General features: G+C 41.6%; 1 protein-coding gene across 1 annotated transcript in view; it reads left to right on the top strand.

The window, feature by feature from the left end:
• bnc2 (basonuclin zinc finger protein 2) overlaps positions 1–14,591 on the top strand; it is a 91,252-nt gene that overhangs the window by 44,866 nt on the left and 31,795 nt on the right. The window contains exons 3-4 of the mRNA XM_070828121.1: positions 4,650–4,752; positions 6,442–6,677. Coding sequence (XP_070684222.1) covers positions 4,650–4,752; positions 6,442–6,677 — 339 coding nt within the window. The remainder of the gene's footprint in view (positions 1–4,649; positions 4,753–6,441; positions 6,678–14,591) is intronic.

The raw sequence follows: 14,591 nt of genomic DNA on the forward strand, positions 1-14,591 counted from the left end.
ATGTGGTCTGTGGCTGTGTGTTGAACATGGTAAAGGTTTCAATTAAAGTATGAGGAACAATACCCACCCAGCATCCAGCAGCTGTCTGGGTTGGCTTTCAATTGTATGCTGTCAAGGGAGGATACAGAGAGGCTGAAAGGAACTAGTGGTGTTTTCGGTGGCATATAGTTACACCGTCAACCTTGAAAAATGACAGGGTAGTAATACAGTTGAACAGGATATTAGTTTAGGATCACCATCAGTTCTACAGTTTCATGGGATTTGTAATAGCCAAGGCAATATCTTAGTTGATCTCTACATATGCTGCTGGGTTTAGGGTTTGATTAATTTGCATGTATCAGTATTGATCCTTGGCCATGAAGTCTGTCTTTTGCAGTCTGTTTAAAATCCTCTTGGACGACTACAAGAGCCCAGGCTGAAGCCATCTTGTTCTGCAGCTCCTTTTTCCCTGCATCTCTTCAGTCCATCTGTCCCACTAACAGTCTTTTAATTGAGAGTCCTCCCCGGTCTGATGCTGGCCATTGCTGACTGTCAGTGTTTATACAATTGGGCTGGGACAGGGTCTGCGAGCCAAGCAAAACATCCATGAAACATCAAGCCTCCAGCTAAACAAAACCCAGCAGTGAGACGCACACACTTGAGCCAGATAAGAGCTGAAAATGATGTTTTCTAAATCCAGCTAGGTGATGTTGTCGACTATAGTGGTAGAATGGCAGCTGCGAGAGAGTGTTGACTGTTGTCCGGGTCTAATTGCTACAGCATTGTGGGATTTTCTTCACTTGCTAACAGCTTTCACTCTCTAGCTCCTCATTTTTCTAGTGATTTACTAAGTCTCACACACATCCACTCGCACACGCCCCTCTGTCCTTTTTTTTCACCGTCGTGCTCTTTAGTTGTGAGCCAAAGAGGAAACCCTGGCGAGACGCTAGCACAGTGACTAATGCTGTGTATCTGGCTGGGCCTCAGATAACACAACCTCTTCCCCCGGCCTGCTGTGACAAATATGTGCGAGTGTAGTGGTGGGATCCGGGCCCAAGCTTGTCCCTGACCCAGCCCAGGCCAGACACAGGTTAAACCACGGCCAAATGCAACCCAGATTCATGCTGTCCACAGAAGCAGACTCTTGAGTACGTGAGAATCATGAGAAGAAGTCTCTTTGATTTAGTCTTTCTTGTTTCCTCTGACAAGCCACACACGCAGGCAAACTCACATCCATGATGATGATGCTTTTGACGGCCATCTATGACACATCCTTCTGCTGCCTCTCTTAAAAATCCTGTAATCAGTATGTAATCTTTCATCTCGTTGCGTATGATCAATTTTGATGCCGTCATATTACAAACATCTCCTCTTTTACACGCTCCTAACTGAATGTGGAACAATGCACAAATTAATCCAAAGAAATAACAGGCACAGTACGTCCCCTCCCTTCCCCTTTCTCTCGTCAGTGCCTCCTCAGTTGAGGGGGCTTGCTGCTTTAATGCTTCTTAATGCTGCTGTCTGCTTAATGGGCCAGATATGAGAGGTGCTGCTAGCCAGCGTAATAAGTCAGTGATTAGAGGGCGCCTTGTCACAGCAGCAGCCTCGCAGACAGTGGCACGCTCTAATTGCCGTATTAGACGCCCCTTAACTATCTTGTCAGCTGTCAGACCCCAGCTCGTAAACAGCAGAGGTGCATTTGATATTTCCAATTGTTTATTTCCATCTGCTGCTGTTGGCGCTGCTGTACAGAGAGGTAATTAGAAAAGGGTTGTGTTGTGTGACATCACTGTGCTAAATTTGGGTGATCTAAATTAGAGTTTGCTAAATTCTTATGCAAGGAGAGATATATAAACAAAAAAAAAACCCCATCTAAATGGAATTCACTCAAAAACTGCGCATGAAATTTAACGTGGGGTGAAAAACAAAAAAGTGGCCAAAGGTGATGTTGAAAGTGTGCATGATTAGAGAAGCAACGAGATTAAAATGATTATCTGCTGATCAGTTTCATGATTGACAAATTAACTGTCTGTCTATAAAAGTCCACCAATGGCAACTATTCGCAATTGAGAAGCTAGAACTAGTGATTTTTCATTAGAAGATTATTTAAAAAATTAATAGATAATCAAAACTATTAGTACATAGTAACAAATTCTTTCAGCTCCATTGAAGGTTTGAAGGTTTTCTGGCAAATCTGTGTCATTGTCATTTTAGTGTTAATTTAAGACAAACACAGCAAACAACAATAGCTCTAATTTGCTGACAACATTGAAGGCGAGGCTGTGGGTATCTTACATGGGGAAATCACACAATAGTTAATTGCATGTGAATGTGAAGCACTATCAAACAGCTGTGTGAACACAGATGTTGCTTCAAAGACGGGACAGCCGGGTAGACTTTCTGAGTCTATACTCCATCTAAACAGTCAAAGTGTTGACCTCAACCATGGCCAATGAGCGGTCATCAACAGCCTTGTCTGCTGCGTAAATGCCCTTGAAGGGAACACTGAACTCACTTATTGCACGTTGCTCTGGATAAGAATGTCAGCTCAGTGCATAATGTATGTACACTCCAACTGACACATGCCGTATAATCCTCACACACTGTGAGGATTGCCGTGGCTGCACCTGGAGAGCTTAGAAATGGTGTAAAGTCAAAAATCTCTGTCTCCTGTCTCATTCAGTGTCAAGCAGTGAGGTGACACGGTTAGAAGTGGTGTAATTTTGTGTTTAATCTTGGATTAGCCCATGTTCACTTTGACACCTCCAATTACTAATCTGGGGGGAGTAAGGGGGGGATTCTGATAGATTTTATGGTCCCTCAGTAGATTATGAGAGAGCTGAGTTTTATATCCTGAATTACAGGATGTTGGTCTAATCCACCGACCAGGTTATGCTACTTGCCGCTGTTAAACACCAGATTGTGCACTTGGGTCAATGCCGGTAGTCGGGAGAGAGCACATAAATTAAGAGCAGGAATATTCTGTCACTGCTGATTGCGCGCTGTAAAGACCGACGTGTGCTGCTGATCCTTTTCTATCTGGAAGTGCTGATTGACCATTTTTGACATTGTGAAATATAGGCTGTTGGAGCAGACATGGACTCCAACCTACGACCCTTTGTGTATGTGTGCACGTCTGGGTCACATTATTGTCACACCACTGCATTATAAGAATAACAGTGAGACGATGTGAGATAGCATATTTAGTGCAGCTTGTAAATTCATAAAGTTTCAGGCTCTGATAACTGAGCTTTGGTGTGAGGACAAGCAGTTTCTTTGTCACTATCTTCCTCTTCTTGTTTCTGACAGACACCCACACACGTATCTCTACAGATGGGGCTCTCACATTTTGATCTGACGAGTTTCCTCAGAACTGGATTTGCTGAGAGATGAATTTAGGATTTTGTTGTCAAAATAAACAGGCAGCTATTCATAGTAATCACCTTGTATACTTCACCCAATGTCCTGCCTTAAGCATTCCTGAAATCTTTGCTTGGTAATTTTAGTGATTACAGATTTTTTTTCTTTACAGCCTAAAGAATTAACACATAGGAAAAAACCTTCAGTCATTCAGCACTGACTCAACAACTTATGTGCCAAAAGTAAAATACATTATATGGATTTGCTGTTTATTATGCCAAGTTATTAACTTGTAGATTTTTTTTAGCATCAGCTGCCAACTTACTCATATTACATGCTAATGTTAAGGAAATACAATATTAGATTTAGGAAAAGATAAGTATGTGTTTTAAGAGTGAAACAGGTCCAAGGTTTCTTTTTTTTTAACAAGCAACATTTGCTGCGCCAGTCCTCCTACAGCTGCAGATTCCCTTTAGGCAGTTTAGGTTGCAGAGGTGTTACTATCTTTATTCATCAATTCATCTTGATAATGTAAAAAATGTCTGATAAACAAAGACCTGCCAAGGCGTATTAAGATTCATTGTTCTATTTTCCTTTTCTCTTTTCACTCCTTTTATTCTCTCTTCATGTTTCTCCATGTCAGTGTGAAATTTACGTCTCCCAGCTGCTGCGCTCATTTGGATGATGAAACTGTATTCATTTGTGTGGATTTCTGTGTATATCATAGATTTTCTCCATGCTGTAGAGTCCCTTTATTGTTTGAAAAACGTGAAACATCTTGCTGGATCAAATGACCTCCGGCAAAACGTACCTGAATTTTTGTTAAGAGTTTTTTATCGGCCTTTTGTGAGGACTTAAGCCTCCGCAGACGATGCATTGTGCTGCACTGAGTTGCCCTCATCAAGTCTGGACACTTAACCTCTCACTACTAAAAGCTTTCCGGGGTCAGACTAAGTGCAGCTCCAGTGTTGAGTAATGGAGCCTCAGTCAAAACAAGTTACATTTCTGTGTTTTCAGGAAGGGAAGTCCTTTGTCGGTTCACATGAACTCTGGGAAATTACCGTTTAGAGAGGCAGATTCACACATTGAAATGAAACAGGAGTTGGGAAATTCGGTGGCTGAGTTATTCTTTGTGGCAGTGGTTGCAACTGCTGATATGTTTTGTATAACAAAACAAAGTAATGATTTCTCCTTGTGCTGAGTACTATTATTCATGATCGCCAGTTAACAAGTACTCTTTTTCAACCTTTATCGTAGTTGAGCGGTGATTGACGTGGCTTAATCTCTCTTTCTGTCCTGTGTCTCTGCAGGCCATTCGCTGCACTCTGGTGAACTGCACATGTGAGTGTTTCCAGCCAGGGAAGATTCACCTACGAACATGTGACCAGTGCAAACATGGCTGGGTAGCTCATGGTAAGTAAGTTCATTGTTAGGGTGGTGGGTGTTTCTATGTTGTAAATGTAAACTTAGTCACTGATCCTTACAAAAGAAAGACATCCTGTTGCTCTGCAGTGAATAGAGTACTGTACATAGAAAATTAACACAGATGTCACCACACATATCGCACAATTTTAATATGTTTTGCGTAGTACCTTCTCTCTATCTGTGATTGTGAATGTACTACAATCAAACGGTTTTTGCTCATGCTCCACGGTAGAAGTAACTGTTGTTTTTGTTTACCTCTGTATTTTTCCGTTACTTTCAAAGTCTTGTTTTTGCACCTCAGATCAAAAAAGAAAAAAAACACAACCATAAGACAGATAGAGAAGCGAGAGACCACACGTTATGAGTTTTTCACGCGGGTTTAAAAAAAAAAGGGAGTGGAGGCAAGAAAGTACAAAGAGAAGGAGGAGGGGAAAAAGAAAAAAGAAAACACCTGTTTGGCTTGCGTCCGCACAAGAGTGGGCCTTGGGCCCTTCAGCGGATCGCACAGGACCCCATTGACTATTTTTTAATCTCTCCCTCTGAACTGTCAGGCACCCATCTCTCCTCTCCCCCACTTTTCATTTCATGTCGGCATTGGCAGGGACTCTGACAAGTAGTTCTTCATTTTTTATTATGTTCATGTCTGGCTGCGCTGTGTTGTCAGGCAAAGCCCTCGTCAGCAGGAAAAAGCCGTCCCAGGATCAGAGAGAGACCCAACCAGGTGTCACCCAGACAGGCAGGGGAAGAGGGGAGGGAGAGGGTGAGAGGCATGAGGTAAGGGAAGAGAGAGGGACTGAGACAGAAAAGGAAGAAAGAGAGGGTTGGCCAGGTGTCGCCCAGACAGCCGGAGAGGAGAAAGAGGTGACTGAGGTTGCGATAGAGGGGGTAATAACAAAGCCAACCTTGCGCTCATAATTACACTTAATGAGCAGCAGCCAGTAAGACTTTAGACTTTTTTTGCCCTGAGTTTCGCCACTCAAACAACACACAGGCTACTCTACCCCATTGCATTGCTGAAGTTAGAAAAAAATAAAAAGTTACCATTATTTATCCCACAGCATCAGGTCTCTTGTAAGGAAAATTAACATGATTTTAAGTATGATTAGTATCTTTATAATGTAATAATTTACATAGCATTTCCATTTTTTGTTGTTGTTGTTGTACTACCAGTATTATCAAAATCATGATAACAAATTTAATATGTTATTTACTGCAGTAGATTGATATAAATGTATGTAAATACAGGACACATTTCCTATTTTGGTGGATGAACCTTTGACTTAATTATGTCCCCACTTCCTACCTCTGAAACCAGATCTACATCCTTGACTTTTATCAGATTGACATAAAGCAATTGAGCACATACCTGATTAGCCATCCGAGACCAAACAGGGTGGATTTAATGGGGTTTGGGTCAAGATGGAGACAGAAGATGCAAATAAAAACAGAGATGCAATGGCAACGTAAATGCGAATGAGCAAGAGAGTAGATTAAATAGAAAGATGGGCAGATAATTCTATTTATCGGATTGATATGTTATCATCAGATGGTGCTGACTGTGCAGCAGCCTCCAAAGGTATATTTGAGAAGAGAGAGGAACGTGATAGTCACTAACTGTGCCTGTGTGTGTTTGCATTTTCTTCTCTTTCTTCCCTTGTCTTGCGGTCATCCACACAGCTTTGGACAAGCTCAGCACCCAGCACCTGTACCACCCGACCCAGGTGGAGATTGTTCAGTCCAATGTGGTGTTCGACATTAGCAGCCTAATGCTGTACGGCACCCAAGCCGTACCTGTCAGACTCAAGATCCTTCTCGACCGCCTCTTTTCCGTGCTGAAGCAGGAAGAGGTGCTGCACATCCTGCACGGCCTGGGCTGGACCCTCCGAGACTACGTCAGGGGCTACATACTGCAGGTCAGTGACCAACAAGCATGCTACGGCACCGAACACATGTAAAGCATCATATGGGTTTAGTGTAAATGTCAAGACCAAGTATTAACTATGTTTACTTTCTGCTTATACAAGAATGCACCTCTGCATGTGCTTTTATATTTGCCTGCAATCTTTTGGTGATTTTTGAAAGTGGGGATAATGTCCACAGTGACCCCTACCATTATTTTCTCAAGTGTATCTGCACATTTCTCCAGCATTGCAGTTATTTTGAGAGGTATTGATCGAAAGCAGAATAGTGACAATCTAGGCCACTTCAGTCCCATTGCCCATCCATTTTCTTCACATTTTCCCTGCTGTTACTTCTACTTCAGTCTGCCCCCCCCTTTCCTGCTCTGTCAACACTATGCCCCTCGGCTGGAAAAAGGAAAGGAATTAAAAAAAAGTGGAGAAAAATGTCACGCCAGCAAACTATAAAACCACTGTAGTGCGTTTCCTCTCTCCATCCATCCCTCCCTCCCTCCACCTCTCCCTCCCATATAATTGCAGTCAGACACATTTCTCAATCAAAGGTATGGAGGTTTTGGTGTTGAAACCCAAACCAAAGTGTTCCTGAATGAATTAGTTAAGAGCAAGTGAACATGTGCATGTGGTTAGCTTTATGTGTGTGTGTATATATATATATGTGTGTGTGTGTGTGTGTGTTGTGTGCACATGTGCTTATCTGTATGCGTATATAGTTTAGTGTTCCGAGAGTGTAAGTGGAACAGCATGGTGAGGAGAGGGTGGTTTGTATGTGGAAAGAGCTTCTGTGAGTAAAGCGCTCGCAGATCCAGTCCCTTTCTCTTAAAGTCTTATAGAAAACACACACACACACACACACACAATACACTTATATGGAACTACAGTTATACAGTAAACACTGTTTTGCCAGTTTGGGATTACAATTCAGAATTAAAGATTTTGTGTGCATATTTTTGTGTGCGAGACAGAAAACATAATATGTTAGAAATCTTAATATCTAAAATATCAGACATGAAAGAAATATACTACAATATAATCTCTATCCTGTTATGATATAATCTTAATTCAGAAATATTAACCGAGTTTGTTATATTCCTACACTGAAGATATTTTCTTAATTTTTCTAATTAAAAAAACTATCATTTTCATTATCAGTTAATCTGTGTAGTATCTTTGTGCTCAACTGATTAATGGTTTAGTCTATTAAATGTCAAATAAATAGCAAAGAAATGTCTATTAAAAGTTCAGAGCACCCAAGGTGACATCTTCAAATGTCTTATTTTTGTCCGACCAAGAGTCTAAAACCCAATACAGATCTGAGGAGGATATTTTCCATTTTTGCTCTATTAAACAACTGAAATGACTTATTGATTATCAAATTTTTTCTGGTTAATTTAATTTTTGATGTATTAACTATTTCAGCTCTAAATTCTCACCATTTTATCTTAATATTTTCTCTGTGAGACGTAATGAAATGCCCCAAATGTGCAGTGTGAAAAGGCCTTGTTTGGAGTAACCTTTGGAGCGCTGTCAGTCCCATAGTCGCAGCCTCTGTGTTTATATCAGCTGGTTCTAATAGTCAGCTGGTGGGAGCACGGTTGCTCAACTGCTCAGCCTCATGTCACGCTACTGGCTAAATCCTCTAGATCTCCTCAGAAGGGCTTCAAAGGGGCCGCGGCCGCTGAGAAGCAGCCAGTCACTTAAGGACAGTAAGTAGTCATTGTACAGCCCTATTAGCCTGTAAGTAGCTATGAAATTCAATCATCTTACCCGAGCCTCCGGGCAACGCTTTATGTCAGGGGTGTGTTCCCCACCACTATGCCGCGTTAAATGAGAGATAAAATGAGGAGAACAGTATTGCAGATGATAGGTAATAAGTTGTCTTTTTGAAATTGACGTCAGGGGACATTATTTGATGATAGATTACTTTACCGTGATCCTGGCAGTCAGGCTTTCAAACGCTTACTCGCACTGATTCAGGATTTGAATAAAAGTGTTGGGCCACTGGAGTAATCATGTTAATTTCTATTGAAGAGATATGCTATAAATTAATTCTGAATTATGTTTTAATGAAGCCTCTCTCTACCATATATTTCACATTTTGTGAAATGTACTTAAAAACACATGACTCTTTTTCTCCCATATAACTTGCATTTTCTCTGCGGGTACATCACATTGTGTCACAATAACATGGGATAGTTTAGACTGAGAAAAAAAAAATCATTGAGTGCGTGTGTGTGTGTGTGTGTGTGTTTGGTGCATTGTGTTTTCTGGGTGTCAGTGTGTATGGGTGTCAGTGATGCGCCAGAGAACTCAGGACACCGAGCTGACAGAGTATACCTGCAGCTCCTCTGATGCCTGACCACTGAATGTATGCAGTGCTGGAGGAAGGAAAACACCCACTTATATTCAACCAAACACATAGAAAAAAAAAAAAAAATACAGATGCAGCTTGTTATCAGTATTCTGCAGTCTACCAGACCAACACACTCCCCCTCTATTTGAGGCACTAATTTAAAGGAGGCTAAATAGCCAGCAAGTCTATGGAGTAGACATGTTAGAAACAGCAGGCTTCATTGACCGAAATCATGTATTACACCCCCTTCATGGCACCTTCCTGTTGTTAGTGTTATCATTTAGTGAAGTGAATGCCAGTTTTTGTGGCAGCTACTGACCTTGCCTCCCATCTGAGTCAGTCACCTTTAATTGCCCCACAGCCTACTTCTTGTCCTCGTTCATATTCCTTGTGTTTGTGTCCGTAAGCATTTCTGTCTATGGATGCCACGTCATGTGCCTCCTCCATCTGGGTAGTTCTGAGCAGGATTAGATCACCAAGACTCATCTGGTTCGATTTGATCCCGATGAGTATATTTAGGATATCTTGTATGCTCGCACTCACCTGCCCTTTTTCAGCACACACAGCAAGAGTGAGCCAACACTCGCATTCCTTACGTTTCTATTCGATGTACAAGAACAGCCAAGAACAGTTACTCATATATATACTGTACATTCACATCAGAAGCATCTGTGTCTCATCACTGTCGCTCAACGCTGACATTTCCACATTAGCACCGATGCATTCAGGGGTATGTGGCACCATTGTCACCAGTTTAGTTTAGTGATCCAGTTTTGATTATCCTGCAAAATAAAGTTTAATCTAGCTCGAATACACTGAAGGAATTCATTTATGTCAACATAAATACTTTGATAACTTTGCCCTCTCCATCCTCTCCGTCATTTACAGCATAACAGCATTAATACATAATAGAGGTGTGACTAAATATCTACAATTTACCTTTGTAATAGGCTCCTTAAAGTGAAGAAATTAATCAATATCATTAAAAGCGCAATAGCTTATGATGTGGCTGGAATTTTGACTTGTAAAGGCGAAGAATTATGCAGGACATCCATAATCATTAAAATGAATGATTGTCTTTCTCTCCCTCTTTTGTTTCAACTTTGAGAAACCGTTTGCAGCCCGACCTTCAGTCCACAAGCTTCTCTCATACAGCATTAACACACTTGTACAATAGCAAATGTATGCGGTGTGCATGTTTATGTGTTAATGCGACCTCGTAGCCGCACAATAACGTAATGAGTCTAGATGTGTTTAAATTCCCAATAAACACATTCTTGATGGCAGACAAGCCAGAAGAGAATTACTCCCCGTCGTCGCACTTTTAAGAGTTTAAAAGTTAGTTAATGACCTTTGTAATGTCTCTTAGCTGGCTTGTGTTCTGTGAAACAGCCAACTTTATTTAGTAAAAAAAGGTTTTGTTGATTGGATCGCTCTTGTTGTGATTTGTTATGCGTAAAATTGTTATCGCTTCTTGACCACAAATTATGCGTTTCCTCAGACCTTGAAAACAAATGCATGCACATATTAGCTATAACTATTCTAATTAACTGTAAGTCTGTATATAAAGCGTCCCTAAAAATAAAAATGAAAAACAACTAATAGCAAGAAGTAGCATTTGGTAGTTGGCACCTTGTTGCCTTGAAATATCTTTTTATGTACAAAGTCTATATTAGAGGCTCATCTTTCACATTAATTCTAGTATTTAAAAGGCTTGTGTGCATCCAAGGGATCAGAGAAATTTCTGAACTCATGTAAATCTGAAAACATGGAAATCACCAACATTAAAGCGGTAAGGTTTCCGCCTGCTAGTGATGACAGAAAGTTGTGTGTGTATCTCTCTGTCTAATATTTTTTTCTACCCTTTACACTGCTTTATTTCTCTGCTATTTCTCCCCTATGCCCCTGACTTCAAGTCCAATCAAAAGTATTATGTGAACAACACAGACACGTTTATTCGTTGCCAGGATTTCTTGCCCTTCACTTTGGCAGGACTTTTACCTTCTCCACTCCTCAGCCCTTCATCCTTTTTTTTTTTGCCTCCCTCCCCCTACTCATCCCTCTCTCCTCTCCCATGGTTGTTTCCAGACAGACCCACAGCCAATGTGCACCAGATGCCCCCCCAAATCCACCTCGTCCCACAGCCTGTCACTGCTCACTCCTCTGTTCGATATAGACACATGGAATTGCTATCAGTACTGGTTTCTCTCTCCCTGTCTCAGCCTCTGTCTCCCACACTCCACGCTGTCTATTTTGTCTTCCTCTTTCTTATCCCTTACCAAGTGAAAAATAAGTAGAGAGAGAGAGAATGAATGGAAAGAAAAAGAGAGAAAGAGAGCGAGAGAGATTCAGCCTTTGCAGCCAACATATGGGCCGAAGCCCAGGGTTTTCCTGAGCGACATTCTCAGTAATGTTCTGTCCTTGTAGAACATTGGGCTGCCTCCACTTTTATGAGATGTGGTTTTCCTGACTCCACGCGGCTTCCAGGAGACCCAGATGGAACCGCTAACAACCCCCACCACCGCCACGCAACCACACACACACACACACACACACACACACACATACTGTACACACACAAACAGTCTTAACCCTAATTGCACACACACTCGGAGGAATGCTTATTCAAACTATCGGGCACAGACACAGCCACAAAATCACACTCGTCTACCCCAGTGGCCCTCCAACATAGGCTTTGTTTCAGTGGCAGATGCCTGGGCAGGAGGGTGTGTTTAAAGCTATTAATGCAGTAAAAAAATCTCCTTAAATTTCTGGTTATTTATCTACCTATTTGGTAAACACACAGCTTCTCTAATGAGCATGAACATTGGAGGTAGTTTTTTCCGAGCATTGGAGGGCCGCAGGAGGGCTGTGCTCTTATTTAAAAAAAAGCAACTTGTGATCGTAATGTTGTACATGTGTACTTACACATGTGGAATATGAGATGTAATTACATGGATTAGGGTGCAACAGCGTTCGTGTAAGACAGGAAACCATTTCCAGTTGCAGGTGGGTCCTGAGGCCTTAGTAAAGGTACCACTCGACTCGCTATAGTGGTTTAGAAAGGTATTTATTGAGTTAGAGTCACATTTCAAAATTTCTTTCTTTTTTTTTTTTGCCTTCCCTCCCCCTCACTGCTCTCCCCCTCTCCGTTTTTCTGTCTCTCACTCTGTCAACTGTGAAGGGCACCATATCTCTTGATCCTTGCCTGAGAAACTTCCATTTTAGGTAGTCAGGCTCCGTGCAACAACATTTTTTGGACACAATCCCCTTCTCCAATCTCCTCCATACGGCACACTTGTAACCCCTATTTTCCTCCTGTCCTCCTCTCCACCCTCCATCACCTCCCAGTGCCTCCCCTTCTCTCTGAACCTGTTTTCTGTTATCACTACTTAATGCCTCACCCTGGGAGATGGACGGGGGAGAGAGCATTCTCCTAAGGTGGAAATTCTTACGTTCATATGGTTATGATTTGGTGGGGAGGTCAGGCTCGATTTTTGCTGGAAGGCTTACGGTTGGCTCTGTGCTGGCCGTGCTCGGCTCCAAGCACTTCAAAGAGGGCCGGTGTACTGAATCAAGGTGATTCTTACCCCCCTTGCACACACACATATACACACACACACACACACGTACACACACACTTGTCCTGCCTGGTGCTCTTAAGGGTGTCTTCTCCCTTCTTATTCTCAATCGCTCACTTCTAAGTAAGATAGAGATAAAAGGATGAGATTTCAGATTAGGGGATCAGTCAGAGAGAGGTAGAGGAGCATTATCAGCAAGGCATTAAAACCTTACCTTTTGATAACATAAGTAATTTCATATTTTTAAAAAAGCACTGCTTTATCAACATGAAATGTTAAATCCAGCGTTAATTATATCACAATAAACAATCTAAAAATCGTGTAATGTTTGCAGAAACTGTAAGCCTCTTCACTGTCACTTTTCTCACAGCTTGCAAAGCTCACAGTCAGCTCCTTACACAAGTCCTGCCCATGCCAAATCCTCCGTCCCTCGCTTTTGAATCCTGAACCCAAGCCTCAAATGAATTCAAGCTGGAGAAGCAAGGTTATGAGCAGGTTACATTGTATGCAGGAATTTGGGAAATAATTCCCCTTATATTGAATTTGGAAGGTAGTCTGAATTTTACCATACATTCTGCAAGGCCTCCCAAGGTTCTGCAAGTTTGAAATTAATAAAAAAAGAATTAATAATAGTGATAAATAATGGATAGCAGTTTGTCTTTGATTTTACATACTCGTAACACTGTTGCATATTCTATCAAGTGGACACATAGAAGAAACGAGAGCGTGAAATTATTTCTTAGTGTTCATCTTTTCGCTGCTCTAAATCCCCATGTGATGAAAAGCATATAGTGCCTTTCTGTGTATTTCTGTTTCTTTAGCTACACAGAGGCATAAGGTGAAGTTTGTCAGACTGAATGTTACGGATCCTTTTTGTCAGAAAGCTCTCAAGATGTTTAGGTAATATAAAGACTGCAGAGACGAGAGAGAAATGTTCCGTTACTGCTTGTGCCCGACTGCATTCACATCTTTTATCATACGTTCCTTTGTCCTTTTTTTTTTTTCACTGTCTTAGCTTTTATTGTCATCAGTCTCTTCTCTATATTGTCCGTTCTGGCCGTGTGTGGTCACGCTTACCCTCTCACGGCTGCTTCCACTACAGTATGTCTCCAGCAGAGAATTAAGGGTGTCTTCTCCGTGTGTGTACTCTGGTCTTAGCTGTTATGAACTATACTACGGTGCTGTGTTGTGTTGTTTATCTTTGGATTGCTGTTTTAAAGTGAGAGCTAGAGCAACAACATTTGAGACTGTGATGCTGTGATCCCCTCCTATTCTCTCTCTCAACTACTCAAATCAAACACTTGCTGTGATTCAGCCCTTTATAATCTCATAGTAAACGTTGAGCGTCACCTGGTGTTTTAATAACTGCACACACACAGTATACAGTGAGAGACAAGTATTATCTTTTCCTGCTAGTGTGGACACCGTGGTCTTCTATTAAGGTAGTTATTCACCAGATTAAAAACATAATTTTTGGCTTGAATGTTATTACATGCAGAGCAGGCCTGTAGTGGAGGTGCTTATGCTGGAGTCCGGGATCATGGATGTTGTATCACAGAATGTGATGAAGAGCCAATACTCACGGCAATTTCTTCTCAAGAGACACTTAAGTAATTACACCACATACGGAACTCCCTTTAATGCATCCATTACATGCTTGGTGGCCACATATATATTTCAAAATGTTATTTTAAGTTACGACGGGTGACCTCGTATTTGGTCAGATTTAAAGATCATTAATATTCCATGCCAAAACGTATGGGAGTGAGAGGCGTGTGTGTGTGTGTGTGTGTGTGTGTGTGTGTATGTGTATGTGCAGGGGGTGCTCTAATAAAATCTGATTGGGGAGTTAACATGCTGTGCAGGGCAAACATGGGAAGTGAAAATGATATGTTTAACATACATGGTCAGGTCTAGGGGCTCCCATGGGATCCTTGGAGGGGTTTGATCAAACTGCGCTCAGCTAGGCTACACACG

Source organism: Pempheris klunzingeri, chromosome 3 (genome assembly GCF_042242105.1).
Source record: "Pempheris klunzingeri isolate RE-2024b chromosome 3, fPemKlu1.hap1, whole genome shotgun sequence".
Taxonomy (NCBI): Eukaryota; Metazoa; Chordata; class Actinopteri; order Acropomatiformes; family Pempheridae; genus Pempheris; species Pempheris klunzingeri.